At 39.1% G+C, this 26,309-nt stretch overlaps 1 protein-coding gene across 13 annotated transcripts in view; it reads left to right on the forward strand.

Annotated features, from left to right (window-relative positions):
• UTRN (utrophin) overlaps nt 1-17,497 on the forward strand; it is a 454,961-nt gene extending 437,464 nt beyond the window's left edge. For 10 of the 13 annotated variants that reach the window (XM_037022103.2, XM_073219702.1, XM_073219701.1 and 7 more), the window contains 6 exons: nt 3,490-3,648; nt 4,023-4,263; nt 7,003-7,111; nt 8,252-8,344; nt 13,200-13,222; nt 15,472-17,497. In XM_037022103.2, coding sequence (XP_036877998.2) covers nt 3,490-3,648; nt 4,023-4,263; nt 7,003-7,111; nt 8,252-8,344; nt 13,200-13,222; nt 15,472-15,480 — 634 coding nt within the window. In that variant the 3' untranslated portion in view covers nt 15,481-17,497. Of the gene's footprint in view, nt 1-3,489; nt 3,649-4,022; nt 4,264-7,002; nt 7,112-8,251; nt 8,345-13,088; nt 13,223-15,471 lie in introns of those variants that run through there. The other 3 variants (XM_073219699.1, XM_073219703.1, XM_073219704.1) reach the window with 3 other exon arrangements.
• Nucleotides 17,498-26,309: the final 8,812 nt, after the last annotated feature.

The following is a 26,309-nucleotide window of genomic DNA, read 5'->3' on the forward strand; positions in this document are numbered from 1 at the left end:
AAAAACACTTAGGACTAAAATTATGTGTTATATATAAATGATTTTCTTGTAGAATTGCCTTAATACCTTTCCAGATAACTTAAGGAAAGAATGTATTCATAATTATAAGTTAAACCCCATCACCTTCCCAAAAGAAAGGAATCTATGTAAATGTTGACAACAAAATGCACCTCACATCTAATTGTGACTCATTTGTGTGTTTATTTGTTTCACTGTGGCTAGTGCCTAAATCTCTTAGACAAAAATCTAGTTGGTGTTAATATGGAGCACTAAGTATGATCCCTGAGGTCAGATGCTTTTGGGTGTGAATGTTCTTAGGGCATAAATGGGTTCGTGGTGCCTTGTGATATGGGAGGAGCTCTGTGCTGTCATCTATGACTAAAATCATAGATCCACCAGGCAGCGTACAGGACCCAAGTTTTCCTTTACCTCTTTTTGTCCTTGTAATAGTTTCTAAAAAATCTTTTACTTTAGTCTTTAATTTACTCTTAGGTGAATTTAATTAGTCAGAGGAATCATATAATTAATTGTTTTTTTTTAAACCAATATGAGAATTATTTACCACTTATTTCTTGCAACACCTGAGATGACCACCTGCTTCTGTTCTGTTTTGCCCTATCCTTAATTGTTTGTTGACCTTTTGCTCAGTGGCCGAAGGGCTTTGCTGTACATTTGTGTGACCTGTCTGGTCATATGAGTGGCTGGCTTAGGACTCTGGACATTGCTCCAATGTCTTTTCACAGCATCTGTACAGAATAGTACAGAGGTTAGGAGGCTAAACCTTTGTCCTCCTCTGCAAATGATTTACTGTTTTGTCTTGATTTCTGGCCAATTGCTTAAAATGTTCTATCCTTAAAATATAGAAATTTCACTGAGATATATGTGACTGTTTCTCTTTTTGTATTATTTTGTTTCTTTTAGATAACTCAGTCTTTTTAGTTCCTATACTTTTCTTTTTCAGCCTGAGAAATACTTAAAAATGTTCTACTCTACTCCCACTTTGCTATTAGTTTACTTTATACCACTATATCTTTATATTTGTACACTTTTCCTGTCTATATGTTAGATCTGTATCTTTCATCCTCCCTTATTACGGCCTCTCTCTCTGCATGAACTGGTGGTGGTGCTTCCAAACACCACCAGGGATAGGGATTACTGACAGTGTCAGCACGCTTAGCAGCTGATTGGTGTCCCAGCAGTGTGGGTGAATTGGCCTCGTAGTCTGCTTCTGCCCCCATAATACAGTTAGGTTTAGGGCATTGGCTATTTATATCCCATCCAGAAAATACCCCTCTGCCACACACACCCCTGACAGATTTCTTTCTCATTTAGCTGCATGGGCATCCTAGAAGCTTCCAGATGCTGCTGCTCTGCAGTGATACGGGACGCGTTCTCTCCTTTTATCCTTCTAAATCCTCGTCTTCTCAATTTAGAAGCAAGCATGAGATTCTTCCAGAGGCATCTTTATTTCCTGTGATGCTGCACTTTCTCAGGATATGCAGCCAAAGGATGGTGCCCTAGCTTGCCTCAATCCTCTCCCGTCCCTGTTGTTTCCAGCTTCTGACTGTGCTGTCAGGGTTCCAGTCCTCCTCCTGTTTTATTTGATGGTAGAAGAAAGATGAGGTTAGGTTTCATTGTTTATGTTGTTGGCTTAACTGAAGTGTCTGACCTTTATTTTTTTTAAATTTATGTATACATGCACACACACACACACATACATGTCTATATCTATATATATCTAGAAAGAGGGAGAAGGAGCTAGAGAATCAGGGAGGAGAGGTTTACCACCTAAGGAGGTAAGAGAATCAGTGGCTCCTCTGCACTTTGCTTTTGACCCACTTGCAGGCCTACCACTCATTTTCTCCTTTGCTTCATTGCTCTGATCTCAGTGCTCAGGGCACACTTTTCTCAGAATTCACTAACTCTCAGATGCAATGTCAAGTCCCTTCTTTCTCAGAGGAAACTGAGATAACACAGGGTTGGATTTTCAAATAGGACTCCGAAGAATCGGTGGTCTCCCCCAGTACTGAGCATTACTTATCAGCCCAGGGCACAGGCAAGCGTCCGGGACCGCTAGCGCACTCCCCAGGCCAGGTTCCTCCCGACTGCATGCTGGTGTGCTGTGACCCTGTGTAAGAGATGAGTTCTCTAAGGGACATTTGTAGTCACTCATTTGCACAGAAGACAGCTGGTTCAGTCATAGGATGGCTAATAACTTAAGTGCTGTTTTTCTGAAGTCCTGTCCTATAAATCCATAGATTCTGGGGTTTGTCTCCCAAAGCCCCCAAATCAAACAAGGTATAATCTGCTGAAGGTATTCCACAGCAAGATCTCCAGCTATCATTAGTTAGGAGATCTACCATTTGCACATTTATAGGGAGATCTAACTGATCTCCCTGTAGAGGGGAAGGAGTTCCAGGTTTGCTGAGAAGCATTTCCTTCCCACAAACATATTAACTTTGTTTGATTATGCTTCTGCTTCTGTTTGTCATTAGATTTGACCATATCATTGGTATGTCTAGTTCATTAGGCAAGTAGTAGAACCTGAGTTAATGAGATGTAGTTTCTTGTTTGAATGCTGAATGATTGATCCTAGAAATGACATGCTGATGATATCAAGTAAAATATCTGTAGATACTTTACAAATATCTATAGTTACAATTCGTGCTGTTATTTAAATAAAAGAATATGAGGAGTACATTCTCTTGTCCTATGCATTATTAAATGTCTTTCAATCAAATACTAAAGACATTGAAATCAACTTATGTCTTGGTCCATTTGGGCTGCTGTAACACAATAACAGACTGTGTGGCTTATAAATGGCAAACATTTATTCCTCACAGTTCTGGAGGTGGGGAAGTTCAAGATCAAGGTACCAGAAGATTTGGTGTCTGTTATGGTCCTCTTCCTGGGTAATAGTTGGCTGTCTTGGATTTTCCCAACATGACAGAAAAAGAAGGGAATTCACTAGGGTCTTCTTTTATAAGGACACTAATCCCCTCATGGGAGATCCATCCCCGTCTCCCAAAGGTTCATCTCCAGATACCATCACATTGTAAATTAAGTTGCAACATATGAATTTAGGGGAGATAAAAAACATACAGTCTATAGCAGTTTATTTTAAACTGAGTCTTTTAATCTACTTTTTTGACAATGACTTACGATTTTGTCTGAAGTAACTTCTATAGCAACTGTTTAAGTGATGTACTTTGATGTATCCTCTGCCGAGAAAAATACCTCTTCTGAGGTTTGTGCTGTATACATGTTAGACGGGTAAAAAGCAGGAAATGTTGGTATGTGTAGTACACATACCTGTTAGATAAAACTTCCTAGAGTTTAAAAGGGAGTTCCGGGGGGCATGGAGCTTTAGGGCAAACTTGGCCCCGCCCACATCCTTATCATCCTTGTTTCTACTTCCTTTAAGTCCAGAGACCTCAGCGCCCACACGTGAACCTGTGTGTGTGTTTGCTCTGTTTGTGTCGCCCCTAGGGAGGACGAGCATGTCCTCATCCAGCAGTACTGCCAGACGCTTGGCGGGGAGTCCCCAGTGAGCCAGCCCCAGAGTCCAGCTCAGATCCTGAAGTCGGTAGAAAGGGAAGAACGTGGAGAACTGGAGCGGATCATTGCTGACTTGGAGGAGGAGCAAAGGTGTGCTTGACATGGGAGAAGACGTGTCCCCCTGGGAAACTAATGGGAGGAGACTCTTTAATGAGGACTTCACTATGGTCCCTACCCACCCTCTTTTCAGAATCATTGTCTGAGAAGGCACGGTGGGGTCAGAGTTTTAGAGGACATTAACAAGCTGGGCCTGGCTGCACATGACACCTGCATTTGGGGGTTCAGGGATGACTAGTGGAGCCCTTGCTTAAAGCCCTGGTCTCACTCACGCTTGCTCATCCCATGGCTAGTGTTTTTACCCAAGAAGAAATGAATAGCATGAGCTAAATTGGGGGCTCAAGGACTGTTTTGGAAAGAAGATTATCGCCACAATAGTAATCCCAGCTGTTCCTTTTCTACATTAGAAATCTGCAAGTGGAATATGAGCAGCTGAAGGAGCAGCACCTGAGAAGGGGTCTCCCTGTTGGTTCACCTCCAGACTCGGTTGTATCTCCTCACCACACACCGGAGGACTCAGAACTGATAGCAGAAGCAAAACTCCTCAGGCAGCACAAAGGTCGGCTGGAGGCTAGGATGCAGATTTTAGAAGATCACAATAAGCAGCTGGAGTCTCAGCTCCACCGACTTCGACAGCTCCTGGAGCAGGTAGGGTGTGCAGACCCCAGCGACACCCTCCCACACGGCCCATGTCTGTCCCTCTCCCAGGCATGGGGTGCTTCTCAGTGTGGGGAGAGAGGTTCGCTCTCAATTTCTCACCTCCACAGTTTATTCAGATCTGTTTGGAAATCCCTCTTCAAAAGTAAGCATTAAATCCTCACTGACACAGAAAGTGTGCTTGCCCAGTTTAAGATAGAATTCCCCTTTCTTAAACACTGAAGAATCTCAGCTCAGAATAGGTTAAGGGAAAAGATCCTATAACAGACATCTGCATAAATTACATATGGGAAACATCTGTAGCGATTAAGGGACAGGAAGTGACCTGAACTCTTCATGCTAAAGCCTTCCTTCCAATAAGCTATTTTCAGGAAATTAAAGAACAGATGTTTACTCATTTGCAGCTCTTATTTCCTAACACTGGGCCATGTTTTATGACAGTTGATTGTAAACTTTCTTGACAATAAGAAATACAATTTCCATTATGATGAATGGATTCATGGCTGGTGAATAGAAAATAATAATTGCCGTCACAAAGAAATGCTGTCTCTGATTTTCTATTTTTTTTTCTTTCCTTCCTTTCTCCCTTTCCCTCTCCCTTCCTTTCTTCTTTCCTTGCTCCTTCCCTCTGTTCTCCTCCTCCCTACCTTTCTTCTACTTTTCTTCTCTGTTTCTTTCTTAGTGCGGTTCAGGACCTAACCAAATCAATTTTATACCTCATCAATAGGTAATAGCCTGCAATTTTGAAAAATGCAGTTGTTTGGGTTATAAAAGAAGCATTAGTCACAGTTTCTGCCTTTTTGGTGTCTGAAGTCTTGTTACAGAGAATAACAAGATAGTATATATGACTGGACACTGTCACATCTGACAACACAACACACTGTAGAGAATTACATGCTTGATTACACCTAGCAGTAAAAGAAGAGAAGTCAGATCTTAGAACTAGTAATGAAGACACCTTTGTAGCCAGGACCTAATTGTGTAGAATCCTAGCAAATGGGCCTCTCTCTCTCTCTCTCTCTCTCTCTCTCTCTCTCTTAAAGAATCCTTGATCTTTGATTCTCAAAGAATCAACATTCATGTGACCTTTTGCTTTTGTCCCTGGGCTGTGCAAGGTGGGCTCCCTGGGCAGCACAGAGGAATGCCTTTCTCCAGAAATGATTTATTGAATCAAAGGCAGAAACTACTTTCTCTGTGGTGATTTTTCTCAAATTTTGGAAAATTGCTCTCAGAGTTGCTATCAGTATCTTTTAACTTGTCAGAGTCATTCAAACAGTATAATTTCTGCATTATCTGCACAATAGGCCACACATCACCCCTTATATCTCGATCATATACTTTTCTGTCTGTCACTGTTTCAGAATCTGTGCAAGATTGTTTGGGCAAAGACTTCCCTTGGAGCCTCCAAATTGTGCATCATTAGAAAATAATAGTTATCTGAGAGGGACCCAAGGCCCAGCTTTCTCTAAGTTCTCCAGAATGTTTGGTTTCCCTTCATTCCAGTCACATACATTGGAACAATTACATTGTTAGTATTGTAAATGTGAAGTTTCTGAGTGGTGCCTGTGTAAGGGATGAATTTTCACATAAAATCCCTTATTTGGAATATGAAGTGTAAGTGTTAACCTAGTGCACAGACTCACTGCAGAAAGAAGCTGTGCTCAAGACCTTTATGTGCCTCAGGCCGTTGATACTCTTAGCATAGCTAATGGCTCTTCAGCCTACCCTTACCCCCTACCCCCTGTCTCTCCATCCCATTAGACAGAGCTGCCTAATGGCTCACATGCCTTCAGAATTTCACAGTAATGCTTTTAGAGATAGCTGATATCTAAATAGTTCTGTCTGTCCAAGACTGTAGGGCTCTTATCTCTTCTTAATGACTTAGCATGAATGCCAGAAGTAGATGGAAAATTCAACTCTGACAGTAAAAACTGTCAAAACAACCAGACTTCAACTAGTATAGATTTAATGGAAAAACTGTCCTCAGAAACATTGTAACTTCTGCATACCCTGTACAATGGGTCCTTTCTGATTTGACCACTACTTGTCATGTATCAAGGCTTTGCACAGAGTTCATTTACAAAGGGTTTACCAGGTGTCAGGTGCTGCTCCAGTTGCTTTAAAAATACTGATTGATCTCAAAACCCTCTGAAACAGGCACTCTTATTGCCATCCCCAGTTTATGAATAAAGAATCTGAGGCACAGAGGGTTACAAATTTTGTTCAGAATTACATAGCTACTCAGTGCTGGAGTTTGAATCCAATCATCTGAATCCAAAATCGTGCTAACTGCTCTTCACTATTGCCTTTAAATATTGATTTACATGTGAAAAATGAGCTGATTTTGGAATTGGATAGGTTTACTGTATGAGAAGCAGTGCCCATTTTTTAAAGATGAATGAAGCATGTTTCCAAATCCACTTGGGTTGACAGAAAGATAATAGAGGGAAAAATTGAGAGATGAAACTGACCTTTATAAATAAATGTTGCAGTATCACCAATGAGGTTTTCAAGGAGCCCAGACCAAAAGGGAATGACCACTTGGTACTGAGGTGGTGCCCTCGTAAGCCTACCCAGCTGACGATAACAGGTATTTAAAAATGTCTGAAGGCAAAGAACTCCGCACGATTTAATTAGCCCTGGTTGGAGAGAGGAAGCTAGAACCAGATATGTTTTCCCTAATAGTTATTTGAGTGCTTCCTCTGCTCTAACCTCTGAATGTCATTCCAGCCTGAATCTGATTCCCGGATCAACGGCGTCTCCCCCTGGGCCTCACCTCAGCAATCCGCACTGAACTACTCACTTGACACGGACCCTGGACCACAGTGCCACCAAGCAGGTTGGTGTCCCCAGGAAGGCTGGCTACTTCCCCACCCATCACTTTGCCTTTTGTTTTTCATGTAAATAGCATTCTTACACGTGAGTGTCTTAGGGCATCTAAGCTGAGTACAAAGCCATTTTAACAACACCAATAAAGCAGACATTTTGGAAAAGTAAGGTACAATTACTTACATAATGTGTAGTCGTAGTTTGCATTTTGGTGCAAGATGAAAAAAGGGTTGAGCAGCAATTTATTTTCCTTTGCCTTAGGAATTTTTTTAAATTAAATTTACCATTTCTATAATTTCATATTTCTGCATATTCAGAATATAATACTAGAGTATATTATACCAAATATGATTTTCTTTCCTTCTGGTTCTTTTCTCATCTGGTCTGCCTTCTCCATCCTGGTCTCTCTAGACATTGCCATCTGCCTGCCCCCATCCGAGGTCCCACCCAGCGTGACACTATCACAAACAGACCTGTCACTGCTGCTAGGAAGGGCTCTGTCAACTAGGCATTCAGGAATGACATTTTGTTACTGATGAAACTTAAGTTCTAAAATTCTATTCAGGACCACATTTGCTAACCAAATAAATTTGTTTATGGGGTATCTTGCTACATTAATCAGAAGAAAACTTAAAATTAATGGTATTTAAATTTTTAAAAATAGGGTTATTTTTTATATTGGTTATAGAACAGAAAACATCAAAGTAAAAAATATCTGATAATGTACCTCAGATTTGTGGCACATAAGCTAGCCAATGCTCAAGTCTCCAAAAAGAAAGGAAGGAAGGAAAAAAATTGTTATAATATTTTTTTCATATAAAAAAAATACTTGCAATTAAAAATACTGGAATTCCAACTAATAAACTGAAATAATATGACTACATTATTTTCTACTTATGAATTTTTCCCTGGCACATGGATTCTTTCTAGAAACAAATCTAATATACCTTCTTTATATAAGGTTATATTACCGACAATCAACACAAAAAATGGTTTTGGTGTATTTTCCCCTAAAATTGACCTTTTCAAAAAGAGCTGTTTTCATGTTGATATTTAGAGCCCAGGACTAGTATTTTCTCCAGAAGGTGGTTTTTGATGGAAGGCTGGACATTAATTTCAGAATGTCTGTTTTTTTTATCTGCTGTCACAGCAGCAGAGGACCTGCTGGCCCCCCCTCATGACACCAGCACGGACCTCACAGAGGTCATGGAACAGATCAACAGTACATTTCCATCTTGCTGCCGTGAGTATGAGCGATCATAACACTACCACTACGTTTTTTTCCTTCCATTGCTTTTGCTTGCATGGGGTGCTTTGTCTTCCATGGTAAGATTTAAAAAAAAAAAAGACATGAGAAACAGGATTGAATAATCTTTGAAAATAAATCAAACATTCTATAGTCAACAAAGCAAATGAAGCTTAACCTAGATACCATCACATCACTCAGGGGCAGTGACTGTGCAGTCCTGCGCCATTGAGATTTTTCTGCATGTCTTATGAGTGATAACATGAACGCAAATAAAACAAGCTATTTTTAAGAAGAAATTATCCTCTTCAATGCAAGCTATAGTTAAGAAACGTGTATAACTTCAGAAAAGAGCTTTCAGCGGTGTGCCAAACAAAGCGTGCTTTTTCCGAAAGTCATTCCCTCTCTTTTCTAAAGAAAAGATGTCACTGGATTTGGGTACAGAAAGGGATTATTTTCAAATATTTCCCTTTTTTCTTCTTTCCTTCTGGTTTCTTTTCTCATGGAATGAAACAGCCACTGCATAAAAGCCAATCAAAGGCATAAGATTATGACCCTGTGAATTTTCTATATGAACAACCAAGAATCAAAAAATAACCAAATAAAAAGTCCAAATCCCAGAAGAAATCATATAATGACTATTCATTTTTTCCAAACATTTCATCTTCAGCACCTTGCACCTTGCAGTTCTGCTAAACTCTCACACCAAAAACGCTTCTGCTGGTTCAACCAGAAACAGTTTAGGCACATAAACATGCATTGCTACTTAATGCCTCAATTATATTTTAAATCGTCTTTTAAAGAAATATGAATATATTTATAATTTTTAGGGTGATGTCCTCTCAAATTTATTTTTCAGTCTAGACAGCCACTAAACTAAGACTATAGTGTGTATATATGCTCTCACATGCATATTTATGTAGTGTATATATGTATTTATATAAGACAGCCTCTCACGTCATGCTTTTTCATTCCTCAGAAAATACCATTCTAAACAAAAAAGAGACATTATCAGGAGTGTAGTGTAGTTAAATAAGATATGTTGACTTCATTAAAAAAATAAGGTTCAGTTTATAGCACTCTACGGCTTGTAACTTTCTGTCATAGTGGGAAGTGGAAACAGCTATTTGAAATAGTTTTCTGTGAATTTTCAGATATGTGCCTAAAGGACATAGTATTGTTTCCACAAACACCTAAATATATTTATATTTGAGAATGCGTCATTTTCCAGGTTATTATTGATAATTCTACTTCTCAAGTTTGCTGAGTTATGCTCACTATATGTCACTCTCCACTCTTAACTCCTCAAAAAGTAAGTGCACAGATGCGTGCTTGCTCACTCACATGCACACACACTTTTTTGGCCTTCTACAGTCTCACAAAAGCTTAAGAGGCTCAGTTGAAGCCCATGTACTATCATATTGTTCCTTATTTTTTAGGCTGTATAACTGCCATAATAGATGAGCAGATTAAATCTTTTATATTAGTTATAATTCAAAGTTGAATTTTTTAGAGATTTTGGTCCTGAATTGCATGTTACTTAATGGCTAGATAAAACCTCATAGTCTTTATAAGCTGGAAATTCAAAATTAAACTTTAACTGAAATTATTTTTTAGTTCAGCTTAAATCCAAATATATTAATGATTAGTTAACAAATTCTGTAAATAAAGCCCATTTAGAAGCTTTTATTTAAATGTCATGATGGACATGTTCAACTTAAAACTAGTTAGCAGTAAGAGCTAAGATGGAAAGAAAATATGTTTAAGTATATGGTTTATAGTGAATATAAGATTTGTAATTTCCCTATTAAAATTTTTATACTAAAAAGTCATGGTGTGTCTTTTTAAAATTTTCTAAAGTAGTTACTCCTAAATCTTTTTTTTAAGTACATTTTTATATCTAAAGTATATGTAAAAGATAGATCTGTGTCATATTTTAGAAGTGAATATAACTAAACATAAGTGTTATTCAAAATTATATGGCAAAAATGAATCTTAAGAGGTGAATGTGTTCATCTCATTTTATGGTTCCCCCCTTAAAGACACATATAAACTTCCTTTCGGTCATAGTCTTATTATCTATGAATAGCTATTATTGATTCCCGAGAAGGGTATCTATCCTCAGTGGGTCCACATTGCACTGGTGCCCTCTCCAGCTGTGTCATATTAGGAGGGTAGGTTCTGGAGCCCCAGGATTCCTTAATGGGATGCTGGCCCTGTTGTATTCTCATAGTCTAGTTTGTACATTCACAAATATCATGTTTATAGTTTTATGTGGATGTGCATTACTAGTCATGAGTTACTTTGAAGAACTCAAGTATGTCCCATGTAAGAAATGACAAAGAGTGTATTTTAGAATCTTTTGAAATTTCGAGCTTATTTTTGTTTTCTGAAGTTCTGCTAATAGTTTGGATTTGATCTGCTCTTCTTGGTAGTTCTATTCAATATTTTGCTTATATACTATGAAAAAAATCTCCAAGATTGAGACAGCTTTCCATACAAATAAAGCATTAATTAACTCATTTATAAATTTGATACATTTTTAAAAATTCTTTGCAAAGTTATTAAACCTTTTAAAAATTGACGCAGAACAGAAATGAGCACCTGATTTAGACTTGGTGCCCAACACATGATTCTGAATCAAATGAATGAATGAATGAATGAATGAATGAATGAATGAATGAATGATTACATTTTCTTACTGGGAAGGTTTAGTTGGTGAAGTTTCCCCAGATACTACTCAGAGGGTTCTGTAAGATTCATTTGCTTTGTTGCCCCTTTTAGATTGTCAGCTAGTATTTTAATAAACGTTTGCATTCCCAGTATCCACCTTTGGAGAATTTTTCTTAGCATATTGGATTGGCACCCTCCCAATACCAAGCCAATCCCTGGAGCCCCTCTAACTAATGAGAACTTTAAAATTGCTTGTCACCAGCATACAATAAATTGATCTGCATGTTAATCTTGACTTTTGATCCTTTGTGGGTTTAAAAATTAGCATGGTCACAAGTGAATTTCCACTCTGGCAATCTTGAAATTAAAATGAAACTGTATTCATAAATCCTAATTGTATGAATGGCCTACTTAAACATGACACTTTTTTTTAACTGTGTCTGTATATTGTTGTGCAGAACACTTCAGATTTCCTCTGTCTTAAATTAATCTCCCAGTTGGTCCTGATAGCATCCTTGAATTATGACCTTTTTAAAGCTCCTTTTCATTATTTATTGTTTTTCAGAGTAGAGGGGAAGGCATTTCCATGTCTTCCTGGCAAAGTGTTAATGAAGGGAATTTGTGTTGCCTTTTAACCAACATACATACTAAAATTTCCCTGACTGTTATAACTTATTTTTTTACGTAAAATTTTTTGTCAGTTTTTCATTTATGTCATGCAAATATACAGGCTGCTAATAGTAAGCTGAGTTGTTGTTTTTTTTTTTTCCTGATAGAACAACAAATGCTTTTAAAATTATGTTTTACCTACAGGCATATTTTCACTGTGAACTGCCTGTGTTTGTTAAACTTGAGTGACATTCATCAAAAACTCAAATCTTACTAGAATGCAATGATTTCCTTTTAATATATTTGGGTGATTTGTTCAGGGAAGTAACCCAGAGTCTTTTATTCGATAAAAAAGCTGTGGGGTTAAAAATGTTGATTTGGAGCAAAATGGATTCAATTCCTGTTTGAGTTTAGCTAGCCGGTTGTTACTTAGAAGAGAAGCATCTCTCTCTGCCTGTAGTGCAGTATTCATGCAACTAAACTCTCTAAAGCTCCCCTCAGCTGTAAGATGTAAGGAGGCCCATGGAAGGAGTTCCACTCTCTTTTTCCTGATGTAACTTACATGTCTGGGAGTGTACTAGGTTGTTTTTACCCCAGTTCTTCCCCTCAGTACTACTGGGGCTCACCTTTTCCCTCCAGCCATCATAACAAGTTTGCCCTTCTTACTTTCTCATTTTTTTCTCTCAAAGCACCCACTGTGTGGTCACAGATATCTTTCTTTTCCCTCAGCACAGACACATAAGAGAGGGAAGGAATGCAATATGCTAGATGATTAGGGACAATTTTTGTTTGCCTTAGAACAGATGTTAGCATCACCAGAGGGACAGCGCTTCCCTCCACGCAGCTGCGCTCACCGGCCCAGCAGAGCAGCGGCATCGTGCTGTGCCCTTGGAAGCAGAAAGGAATTGAACGGCTCAGATGCACTGGAGAATTAGACACTGTATTCTGATTTCTCTGATGCTCTTACCTAGGCCCCTCAAAGGCATAATTATTAGCCCAAGTGCCTAGAAGACTGTCAGGGGGCAGGTCAGCCCTTTCTCTGATGCAGGACATCAGCCACCATCCTTCTAAGGCCTTTGGGATAAGGGTGAGCCAGTGATGGCAGACACTAAAGACTCATGGCCCTTCATTTCCCTAATGATGTCTTGGTCACAATTTTTACTGTTCAGTGAAACATAAGATCTCACTGTTCTGATACATAAACCAAAATACATGACATGACTTCTATAAGAAATTTTGAGATCTTTTTTGGGGGGGAAAACAAATTACTCACCAAATGCTTTAGTATATAGTTGAGAGAGCCAGCATATGTTCTGCATATTTTAGTGGAATTAATTTATCTTAAAGCACGTAGGATATAAGAAATTAACCAGGGCAACTAGCCCTTGTTAAAACATCTAGCTAAAGCCCCCATCCCTCCAAAAAAGACCCCCCAACCTGTTTCTTATTTTCTTACTAGCATCTATTTAACAGCTGGGAGTGGTACCTTGCCCACTCTCGCCAGCCTGAGAGGGGGAAGCGCCAGAGCACCAGCCCCACTTCCACTGATTTCTTGTGTTTTCTGTTTCAGCAAATCTCCCCAGCAGGCCACAGGTAAGAGTCACTGGGATGCTGGGCTCAGGTGTTGTTAATGACAGCCTAGAGTAATTAGTTACTATTGGTTTTTGTGCTACTTTTTTCCCCATGTAAACAAGTAAACTTGCCTGACATTTAAATGTTGGTTGATTCAGGACAGCAGTTTGTCAGTCTGGGGACGGGAAGCCCCCCTCCCCAAAACCAGGTCTTCCCAAAATGCCAAGTGCTTGATCCTTGTGTTGTAACAGCTCTTTAACGGCTTCATGTTTCCTGTAAAGCCACCCTGGATAGATTTGGCTGACCACTGTACTCCCAGGTGTCTACTAAGGGTGGCTGGACCGTGACTTAAAGACCATAACTGGAGTGGCACACAAAGTGGTTTTGTTCTGATTTTTCATTTAAAAATTTGCTGAGAACTGTCGTCAGCCTTAGCCTTACGCTTTTTGGTGTCTTCGTTCTTGGGCACTCTGAGTAATAGTGGGCCACAAGACCACAGTAACTCTTTGGAAAACATTTTCTTTCATGAACTTGTTTATTAATCTTTTTGAACAGTGAGCCTTCTGAGTATGTAATTGTCCCAATGGCAAGGGGAGCTGGGGCTTAGCAAGAAGCACGGTTAGTTCATCATTAGGAACTTGAGGGAGGATCAGTAGGTCACTGAAGTGCATCAGCGGATGCTGTGTGAGGGCTCCTGATAGCTTCTGTTGTCTTAGTGAATCAGAAGCCAAGGTTTCTGCAGAGATCGCGGACGGGTGGATATGCTGCCACTGCTTAGCGGTCAGGAGAGCAAGTGGGCAGGGAGATAGAGTGTGACTGCCAGGCAGCATCCAAGCCACCACACCCTGCCTGTGCATGAATTTAACATGAGGCGTCTTTGTTGCCTTCTGGCCACATTCAAGTTTGTGAGCACAGGCACCAGAGTAGGCTGAGTGTTGCATTTAACCAAAGTTGAAGTTCTCATTTGACCAAGAGAATATAACAGTACAAGGGGAGAAGCAAAGGAGTGAAAGAGTGATGGTAATGATTGATCCAGGCACCAGAGCTTGGCAAGGAAAGAAGAGAGGATGCATAAGGCGTGGGAGACAGAAAGAAGGTGGCAGGATCAGTGGATTGTGTACCAAAGGATGGGTGAAGTCATAGTCTGAGAGCAAGCAAGCTGGAAAGGTTGTGGTGGTTGTCAGGAGGTGGGGTGACTGCAGTTGAAATGCTGAGGGCTGCAGGTATTGGTAAAGGTGCATAGTTGGAACTTAGAGTGAGTGGCTGAGAAAGGTGAAGGTGAGGTTCACTGGAAGAGAGGAACTCAAGACTGAGAGGCCAAAGTTTGGGAAGAATCATCTACATGGCTATTGAAATCACTAAGATTCAAAAATAGCTTTAAAGTGGGTGACCATGAGCTAAGTCTTCTTCAAGCAGTAGGGGAACACGACCCAAGGGATCAGAAGATGGCTGCATGGTAGGTGGTGGTGTCTGATGGCATGAGAGTCAAAGCTGGGTGTTTTTAGGGGAGAGAGAAAAGGCCCTGGAAGACACAGTGAGCCCCTAGAAAGGACTTGTCCAATATATGAGGAGTGGGAGTTGAGAAACAGTCGAGTGTGAGAGGGTGCTGGAGGAAGCTGTGTCTTCAGGGGCGATCTGGATATGGAGGAGAGCAAGCAAGCGGAGGATGCATTCAGAAGTTTGAGAACATGGGTTTTAGTGATGATGGACCCAGTGTTTGACCTTTCCTCCAAAGGGTTGATGCTACTCCCGAGTGTGGCTCAGATATGTACATTGGCCCTGAGCCTTTAACTGGCACCACTGCATACCCTTGGACTGTGATTCCTAACTTGCCTTCTGCTTGTCTGGATCCCAGCTTGGGATGAGACTGGTTGGAATTGTCAAGTGCACCCCTTCTGTGAGAGAGCTCCCGCAGTTCCCGCGGGAGAGGTAGGACTGGCTTGCACCAGCTTCATCCACCCACCATTGGTACTTCCAGCAAGAAAAAAGCCAAGTCCTCTCAGTTTTAACTTGTTTTCCAGCCTGGGCAAGAGAAGAATCTTCCAGACTTTATCTGTCAGCTGCATGATCAAAAGCAGACTAGGTGACTTCAGGATGAGAGAAGATTCATCCCAGGGATCAAAAATCACATGGGAGTAAAAGGTTCCCTTTGAACACAGCAAAATAGGGCTCAACTAGTTCTGAAAGAAGCAGTTGTATTTCCTGAAAGAGCTGACAGGTCTCTGCTACCTGTAATGTTGTTCTGACAGCACTCTTTTCCCTGCCCACAGGCAATGTGAAGTATTCATCTAGCCAACCAACATTTCCTGACTTACAGTATTGCCCTTTTCAGCAAATGCCAATTCCAAGTTCCATTTTATCAGAAGGTCCGTGGCTCCGTGGCTCCTTGAAACATGCTGTTGAGTGCTGACTGTGTTCTACTGAAGGAGTAAAACACTGACTATCCAAAGAGAAAAGGATATTTTCTTTTTATAATCACATATTATTGTTTCCTTCTTCCCTTTCTATGCAACTGTAAATTAATGAACAGAGTGGTATTTGGAAATGGTAACACATTTGTCATTGATTTGTATACTGTATACAGCGTTGGGAACGGGGGTGGGGGCTTTCTAATACAATACTTCTTTTTAATAACCATGACAACGATTGCATAAGAATTAGAAGATAATTTTACATTTTTACATTCCTTCATATTAACCTTGTACAATAGCTTCATTTATTTCTTTGACTCTGTTACCAATATGTTTCGGTTATTTATAATTTATCAGCCACATGACCAAATAGATTTCCTGTATTTGTTTCCATGATTTGGCCAAATTAATAAATTCACATATTTCAATCAAACATTTTATGTATATGGATTAGGCTACAGCTCTGTTATACTGTAAAACTTTATTTGACATCATATACTTAGTTCTTTAGCGACCACTTGAATAACCACAGTAGAATCCCATGGGCTGAACTGGCATTCCTATTGGGATTTTTTTTCCCCCCTGCATTTTACTTCCCTGCTCTGTAGAAGTAAGTCTTGATTTCTTTATTTATTTTATACCCCAATCTATATGATAGAGGAGACTTACAGCAGGATTATAATAATCTCAAAGATTATTTTACCAAAGGGTACCCATTTGAGCATATTTTCATTTTGACACAGAAACAAAACTTACCACATTTCCTACTTCCCAAGTCTTGGTTTTTGTCATTACACAGCAGACCTTTACCTAATTGTGCTACCAGAACACATCTTTTTCTCAAATTGCCTTTGAAGAGAGAATGTTATTGCTGTTTATGTATACTCAAGCTATTCATAATTCTTAAAACTCCCAGTTATTATCTTTCTGATAACAGACACAAATTTAATGCGTGTCTCATTTTACCTTTTGGGCAAATGAATACATGTTTTATTACCCTTCATTTGATCAATACATTTGGGAAGGATGCTTCTCAAAAGCCTATGTTAATATTTCTATAGAAGAATGAAATTAATGCTTAGATGGTGGTACCCCTGCCTGTACCATTAAGTACATTCAGTTAGGTATTTGGTTCAGCTTCTGATTTAATATTTAATTGATTCAATTTCAACATGTTCTATAATTACCAAATGTAGAGAAACCAAAAAAAAAAAAAGTGAAAAGAATGTGTTTTGATTCAAGCATATGTGCATTTAAAACATCAGGACATTGTAACTTTGGGTTTTCTTAAACTGGGATTAGGCCAGAAGGAGGCTTAAAGTTAGAAATCACTATTCTTTTAGAATAGGTTGGGTGGGTTGGGGGATAAGGGTGTCTATTTGCAGCATAGATATTTTGAGAAGAAAATTGTTTTATATAAGAGGAAAGCCATGACCACCTTTCTACCTCAGAAATGCATCTTCATCCATTGTGTTGGAAATAGCTTTATGCCACTACAGTCTGAAAAATCTGGAGCTTTTATTAGGCTGCATCATACCCAAGAAAAGCACCTATTTAAAAAAAAATCCCCTGAACTCTGGACTATAAGTTGTAGATTTGGCGTCTTTCTTGTTCTTACTTTGAAAAGTTGTGTATTAAATAATTTTTTCCTGCCTGTAATTGTGTGCAACATGTCCTCTATTGGCTATTAAGGAAAAGCTACATAAAACACTACATTGTAACCTAAGTAATAATAAATAAAAAGAAATATATTGCAGTAACAACTGAGGAGAAATATGTATGTAGTTCTTTTGAAATATGTGTTAAAGAACTAATCATAGACTGTCATCTAATCTGGTCACATATTGTATTTTTCATCCTGAATAAAAGTAATTTTAACACAAGATGACTTTGATATTCTTCAGCTGTGTTCATTAATGGAATCTGAGCTTTGAATGTACATTTATGAAAATAAAATATAAAGAGAACCCATATCCTGATAAGTCTACATATTTTCCTGCAGTTCCTCTCTCCACGCTAATACATTTCTCTCTCTTGTTCTCACTGTCTCACTCTCTCCTCTCTGTGCCCCTGTGTTCTCTCTTTTGTATGTAATTCTTGATTTCCTTCACAAACAGGCTTATTGATAGGGAAAAAGTAATATTGGGTTTTAAAAAACATGTACACAAAGCCTATTGAGCTTTTGTTTTGGTAACTTAGATGCTATTGGTATTTAGCCAATTACTCTTTCAAATCCACTTTTAGCCTCATGCTCTTAGATCATGTGCTTTCTATCTGTACACTGGGTAGTAGTTTTAAACGTTCTGATAGCAAGTTTGATCCATTTCTGAATCCATCTCATTGGAAACAGTGCTGAGAATTTTTATTTTATTAAAGAAAACTGGTACATTCTAATGAAAATACATTTTGCACATCTTGTATACTCCAAAGTAATGTTCACCTGAAGCATTACTGAGGAAACAATTGTTGGTTTCCAGCAACCTGTTGAGAAGAAAACGGAAGCGGGAACAAATGACAAATGTTTCTGTTTTTATCCTTAGCCTTCAGCTTGTTACTTCTCCCTGTCATTGAGACTATAGACATGTAGTTCAAGAATATAGTTTGCCCTTGGCTCTTTCCCCAACCAGCACCATCATTCTGCTGTTTCAGTGGACCAAGTTTTTCAGAGGCCTTTCTTAGTTCATTATTGGGAATTTAGTGAAAGTACTGCGAAAGAGCACCTACCCCACACCATCTGACCCTGGAAGCAGGGTCCCCAAACTTCATTGGCATACCAGGTCTGCTTGTGTTTTGTGTAGTTAGGGGACAGGAGCCAATCCCAATCACATTATATATCCGCTATCTGTGGAATTAGTTATCCTGTGCCACAATAACAGGGCGTGGCAGCCATAAACCCTTCAATAATAAGCACTTATTTAGCTCCTGGGATGTGAGGGTCAGCTGATCTGGCTGCGGGGACTCTTCCGACTCCAGCTGTACTTCCTTACGTATCGGGTTGACTGGCTATTGAGTGGTGTGTGATGGCGAATCTGGGTGACTATAGCAACTCCACTGGGTTCTTTCATCCACTAGAATGCTAACCAGGGATGTTCTCATGCAATGGCAATGTGGGCATGCCAATGGGAGGCTTTGCTGAGAACTGGCGCACCATCACTTCTACTGAATTCTGTTACAGGGCTAGGTATGGGGCACAGATTCCACCTCTTGTGAGAGAAACTGCAGAGTCATTGGATAAGGGTGTAGCTACAAAGAGGGACCATCAGGTTTCACACAAACTGAGACAGGCCAACCAGAGCACTTTGGCCAGAATAAAATGTCCATTTCCTTGAGTGTCATGTCCACTCCCTCAACAGAATGCAAAGGAAGTAGCATTTTAACAAGACTTTCTTTTAAAACAAAGGCTTAGAAGATGAGCCCTTCCTCCCCAGGCTACCAATCCTATTTCAGAAAGAAAAACAAGTAGGGAAACAGCATGTCTGTGTCAGAAATCCTATGAGGAGACCTCAGGACTAACAGTATAGTTAGAAAAAATAAAAAGCAAGAAAGAAAAACACTCAGTGAGAAATGGAATAAACAGGATATTATAAACTGCTCAGAAGATTTGTTCCAACAATTGTTTATTTTTAGCTGGAAGAGCACACAATACATAGGAGGTTTTTCACTTTCACCAAATGAGTAGGCACATGTGATATTGTGCCCCTGCCAAGCATTTGTTTAGAAACATGTAATTTATTTGCACTTTGTATAAATTTACCAACTTGGCACTAATCTTTCATTTGGAAGGCATTCGTTACAACTGGTGACATACTTTTCATATCTTAGAATGTTTGCGGTATATGCTTGGGTCCAGATATGCTTCTACACACACCACTTATTTTCTGGTACTGTTTTGAATTTCATATGTCAGGAATTAGGAAAAATTAATTGACAGTTTGCCCTCTGCCGGCTCTGTCCTCTCAATCCAGAAACCACAAATGTTGACTGTGTAATTAAATGAGAAGGGTTCCCAGGCTGCTGTGTAATGACAGTGGGTTCCTCATATTACTTTTTAGACCATTTTTCAGAAGTATTAAATATTGGATTTAAAATTTTTACATCTAACCAATTATTTTTTCTTTTAATTTAGACAAAAGAAAATTACACAAAGCCGTTGGAGAGATTTGAGTCATTCTGGTGTAAATCTGATTGGGTGAACCTATCAAATTCTAGAACAGTCTCACTCATTATACTCTGTGAATCCCATGAGGCTTGTTTCCCATTGGCAAACAGGACAACCACACATGCTGCTCAGGATGTCTGAGTAGTTTCAGAAGCTCACCCCTGCCCCCCATAACCCTTCTGTATCCTGTTCTCTCCCCACTTCTACACCTACCAAGCAGGTTTACATTGTCAGTGATGTCTAATATAAGATACTGCTGAGTACAAAACAAAGTGCATTTTAGATATTATATCTCCAAAATGTCAATGATGAATTTGTAAAATTAAAAAAGTAAAGAGGAATCTTACAATTAACTGGAGGATGTTAACCATGGATAAAATTCTTCCTTGACTTGAAATTCAGACACTATAGCTGCCTCAAAAACCAAATATCCAATTGCCTGGAAGTACGAGGCACTGTTCAAGTTGTCTAAAACAGAGTGAGTGATCAGATCCCTGCCTCAGGAAGTTCCTAATCTAATGCATAAACCCAATGGTAAGTAAGTAGTTACAATAGTAGTAATGGGGGCTGGAAGAATTAACAGGTCTCTATAAAAACATGTAGTGCACTCCAGCCTGCACAGATGTGTGTCCATGTATAGGCAGATAGCTCAAGAAAGAAAAGGTGAGGAATTCGCCACCACCACACAGTCAGATCCCAGTAACTTCACTGTGACGTTTCCCTATGCTTATTTGTGACATTAAGAGTCCTGAGGAGACATCATACTGATCACTAAGAATGCACTGGATGTAGCAGTATTTGCCTCAAGATTCCCTTATTAAATAATTTTGAGAAACAGTGCGTGCTCTAAAGCCCTTTGGATATTCACAATGCAGTAAACATATTGAAAGCTTTGACAAATCCTGAAGTAAAGAAACCTTCCCAACTGTATGACTGCATTTCTAAAGCATTTAACAACAGAACCCTTTTGTCACTTACCTCTTAGCATCCTGCAGTGTACACTTTGGTTGCTAAATTAATGTCATAAGGCTTAATCTTATATATATATATGGGCCAAATATATATGTATATATAGGTGGTGATCCCATGAAGTCTAGAAAAATGACAAGTGAATACTAAGACAATTATTAGTATTCATGATTTTAAAATACAAAGTAACCTTGTGTCACAACCAATATATTCTTACCATTAAAGAGATATGCTAAGGCATGGGAAAGTTTGCCCTCAGCTTAGCTCCATCCTCAGTTCAGAAAGCATTTATATTTCTAGAGGAAAATGATTTCTGTTTCTAAAATCCATGTCTTTTTAGATGAGCCATGCATAGTAGGCACAACCAAACCAGGTATGAGTTACAAAATCAACAGGGTCTAAATGGCTGGGTATCCAAATATTGTTTCTTGAGATGTCACTTTTTGTTTATTTCTTTGCTTAATTAATAATTAGAATTTCTGGTTTTTGCCAAACTGTCCAAAACATTATCCAATCACTACATGACTGCCATGTAATAAATGGAGTTACAAATACTATTGATTTTCTCTCCTCCAAAAACCCCTTTCTTTTGAGGCCTGGCCCATTTGCCTACAGATAAAACCTCTGCCGTATTTTCCCCAAGATGTATCATAAGAGTTTCTGAACAATGCTCTAGATTGTCACAACCTGTTTGAAATATGTTCTAAATCAATGCTTTTAGTGTATTAAGCAATTATGTACTTATTGTTAAACTCATTTCCCACATTTTATTGATAGATAACAAAAAGAAGAGTCCCAGATAACAATTATTGGAATGTGCACTGTGCATGTGAATGGATCCTCCCGAGATAAGTTACCAAGTATCAAAGCTCTTAGGTTTTATCTCCCATAAATAAATCGTTTAAGCAGAATTCCTGAATCAAAACAGTTTAGACCCAAATCCACGAACAAAGAGGACAAGAGAATGTGTCACAACAATCAGCCTAGCTTCAAAGACTAGTTAATTTAACCTTAACCAGTTTTTGAAAGGATAAACAGAGACATTACAACATTAAACTGTAGTCCTTTTTTGTATTGTGGATCTCGTTAGTAATATTTTGGATCCCAGAAAGGTCTAGAGAGATGTAATCCCAACATGCTTCCTCTAAAATGGCACCTGTTCTCTGTAGAACTCCATATGATACGGCAGCTCTAGCCTGAACCACCTGACCTTTTCCTGTTTCAGCCTTAAGATATGTCTCATCAATAAACAAAACTAAGTGTTGACTTCCTAAAGTAGTTCCTAGCATATCTATTCAAGGGCCTAGGTAGTGAGACAGCCTAGAGGTTAGTCATATGCCCACTTCTTAAAGAAAATGGAAGAAGAGTAGCAGGATATAAGCATGACAAGGATAAAAAAAAATATGTGAGGGAGAAAAGAATAGGATTTCCTAGGAGGTAAGCCCTCTTGTCGAGAGGTGTTACTTTCAGTGAGCAATGAAAAATGAGCACAAAACACCCTGAACACAAGTGCACAGACCCTCCACTAGCTTAGCTACTCTGGCCAGTGCCCTTACCAAGGTGAGCAGGCCTTTGCCACTGAGGCAGGAGAGATCCTGTAGTAAGCTATTGGTCTCAGGTGATTCACAAGAACTGTAGTCAGAAAACCCAGGGCTTGTTCAAATCTCTCATATTATAAGTAATTAGACAAGCTTGTGATAATTAGATAGGCCCTGAGTGGGAGGTCTCCGAAGAGTTAACTTGAACTCCTGAAAGGAGCATTTGTGCTTAGATTCTAGAAGAGGTTCGTTGACTGAACATTTGGTTGAGTTGTGAAGTGATGTAGAAATTCGAAAGCTAGGAATGATGGTAGCCAGTGAGACACAGGAATCCTCCTAATTGTCTCTCTGTTACTGGCCTGGGAAAGTTTGGAAAGACCAAGTCTGTTAAGAGAAAGAAATTTACCTCCTTGGGTTAAGTCATATTCTAGCTAATGAACTTTGACAAAATTGTCACTTTTCTTCAGAGAACTTATGCCCTTTCTGAGCTAAAACAGTAAGCAGATAGGTGGAATCAATCTTAGAGCTCACCCCATCTTAAGAACACAACAAAAGGTCATCCACGTATTGGATAAGACTAGAATCACAAGGAAATTTAGGTCCTTAAGTTGATTGAAATCTTGCAAAAATAAGAAGGTGCTCCAATAATACTTTTGGCCATAGCAGTCCAGGTACATTGTTGATTTTTCCAGGAGAAGGCATACAAATATTGATTATTTTGGCCTAAAGGGACACCGAAACAAGCAGAACACAGATTTAATATTATAAAATTATAGCCTCAGGAGCCACCAAAAAGAAAATAGTATTTGGGATTAGAATTTCAGGGAAGTAGGAAAAAACTCTCATCCTAATTATATATTCCATTCCCTGGATTACTAACAGGGATGACAGGAGTGTTATAGGGAATGCTACAAGGTATAATGAGTCCTTTATTATATTTTGGCTTTTGGTTGTAGTTCATCTTTAAGAAGCTATTGTGCAAGTTTGAATCAGCATTTAGATGGGGCAATCTTAAGCTTGATGGGCCCAGCCCCAGCTATGCTATTTATATCAGTAGAATATTTTGCCCACAAGAAGTCTGGGGCCTCCTTGAGACTTGCAATGTGTGCTTGATTTAGATACACAAACATTGGTAAGTCACCGTCCCAATTATGCCATTATGATGACTAGGGAGAACAAGAAAGTGATTTCCAAAAAGGAACTATTAACATATTTAGCCTGGCAATTCAATTTGCGCCGTAAATCACTCCCTATGAAGTTAGCAGCTGTGTGTGTTCATTAAGGAGGAAAATATGTTCCGTGGCTAAAGGGTGACAGTTATGGACTGGGACACAGGGAGGGTCTGAAGATTATTAGAGACATCCACCATGTGAGTATTCTCATAGTTATGTGTTCTAATATATTCTAATAGTTCACACCTAAAGCGAGGTTGTATAACAGTGGCAGGATTTCAGGTGGATATTGAAGCACTGGTACCAATAAAAAATTTGCAAAGTTCCCTTTGATATTCAGAGAAATTTCTCCTTGTGATTAAGACTAAAACAGGAAATTGGGTGCTGATTCACCATTGGAGCATTCTTACTGTTTATTCATCCATTTTGTTCCTATAGTTTCTTAGCTAACACAAGATATTTCTTTTTCCAATAGTTTTGTTTAACTACTCAGGTCTTCACAAAAGACTGCTTTTTTCCCACAGAGAATGACTGGGATGGGAACATCTAGCTGTTTTGCGGGCGGTTTGTGGTTTTTGTTTTCTGTAAAGCCATACATTTATCCTGGGTCTTATTCTGTTTTTGTTCTAAGACTTTTTCAAAATATTCGTTAAGGTATTGGAGGCCTGGTAATGGAGCTATTTTGCATTCTAATTTTTGCTTTCATATTAAATCCCCTCTTTCTAGCTTAAGGCCATTGACATAAAGTGAGAATAAAACTGGGCTTCCCATGTGCCTCAGGACAGACTTCTAAATTCTGCCTAAAGGTAGTAAAGAGCGTGTCCTTGAAATATCAAATGAACTTGTCCTTGTTTGCTTAGTTAGAGTATCCTAGCCCAATCTAGCTTCATAGGGAAGTCTTTAGGGATAGCCACCAAGAGACGGTGCTCAACACTTCCAGCTTTTCCAAACCTCTCTAGATCCCTATGTAATTAAGACTCTGAAGTCACCGTTGAGATCCCCCTATTCTGCCTTATTCTAATTTTCTGCATCTCAGTTTCCACTAATAAATTAACTAATTGGTATAAATCAGGAAGCCCTGGATTACTTAAGAACCTAAGAGGTAAGCCTGCTTGTCGAGAGGTGTTACTTTCAGTGAGCAATGAAAAATGTGCAAAAAACACCCTGAACACAAGTGCACAGACCCTCCACTAGCTTAGCTACTCTGGCCAGTGCCCTTACCAAGGTGAGCAGGCCTTTGCCACTGAGGCAAGAGAGAAACTGTAGTAAGCTATTGGTCTCAGGTGATTCACAAGAACTGTAGTCAGAAAACCCAGGGCTTGTTCAAATCTCTCATATTATATGTAATTAGACAAGCTTGTGATAATTAGATGGGCTTCTAAAACTAGCCTACATTCCTTGGCAAATTTCTTTCTTTTATAGGGAAACTATTTGACAATGGTTCTCAGCTCTGAGTGAGACCTGGGCTTAAAACCAACCATAAGAGCTTTTTCCCTGTTTTGAAGGCAGTTTTAAGAGTTAATTGAGCTTTGGGGGCTTCTGGCCAGCCAGATTGAAAGAGAAGAATGCCAGAGGGAGAGATTCAGGCAGAGGGAAATGAATGTGTGTAGTATGGTGGAAAAGGAAGAAGATAAAGGATATTGGTTCATTTTGTGATTTGAGGGACTCAAAAAGGGAGACAGTTTTATAGTTTTCATATCATCTTTTGCTTTGATCAATAATTTTCTTAAGGAAACAATTTTAGATCTGAATTTCTTTTGGACACTTTTTCATACCAATCAAAATTTACAGACAACTGGTTGTTTGAAATTTTGTTCCCTTTTCAGTTCTATGGTGCATCTCCAGTGAACAATTTTGATTACATCCAAAGTTCCCCCAAAGTGACTACTATAATTCTAAATTATCCTTGGTTAATTATGTCATTTAGAAAGCTAAGCTCATGATTTGGAGTTGTGTAAAAAACGTGAAAACTAGACTTCTGGCCCAGAGGAGATGCAGATGTCTATGTGGAAGGAGATGAATCCAAAGGAGCCTGGGAACCATTAGGCAGAGGAGTGGTTTGAAGACCTCATGGCTCAAGGTCCCCCGCCTATGGGCTGATCCATCTCTGATTAATCACAGAAGACAGAAAAGCTTGGGGAAATCTTTTCCAGAACTTGACTCCCATGGATACAACAGTCAAAACTGAGGAATGTTCTCCTAGGTTTGGGAAGTGACCAGCAGTCCAAAGGATACATTCTGACAAGAAACCTTCTGAATACTTCAGTTTCCAGGTCAGTTTGATGAATGGACTTCTTGGGACCTCTGCCTGTCCTCTTTTCTATGAACTTTCCTCTTACAAATGTACAGCCAGAATGACAAGGACAGATAGAAACAAGCTGTACTAAGGCAGTTTACACCAAGAATAATTTTTTTTCCAAATATGAGTAGATAACAAAGAATTCCTAAAACGAGTTCCTTTTTCTTAGAAGTTAAACTCAGCATTTTAGAAGCTCACCTCCAAAGTTTTTGATTGAGTGGGTTTTGGAGATGAGGTAGGGTTAAGAATGCATATTTCTAATAAGCAACCCTAGCAGAAGGTCAATGGGACAAAGTAGCAATGACCTAATCAGGGGTCTTGAGCTACTAAGGTGATGAGGTCTAGATTGGATGTTGGTGGGAACTCCAAGATTGTCAAATGCTGGGTTCCTGGAAAAAACCACCAGCTCATTGATAAGACAAAGTTGAGTTTATTTTTGCAGCAATAAAAGAGACCACTGCTTGATAGCCTTGGGTAAGAATATATATGAGCTTTTGGAGTCTGACTTAAGGTGGATCTTTCAATGCAGGCATTTGATTAGGATTGCATAAGTATCATGA

This window comes from Manis javanica, chromosome 13 (genome assembly GCF_040802235.1).
Source record: "Manis javanica isolate MJ-LG chromosome 13, MJ_LKY, whole genome shotgun sequence".
NCBI lineage: Eukaryota > Metazoa > Chordata > Mammalia > Pholidota > Manidae > Manis > Manis javanica.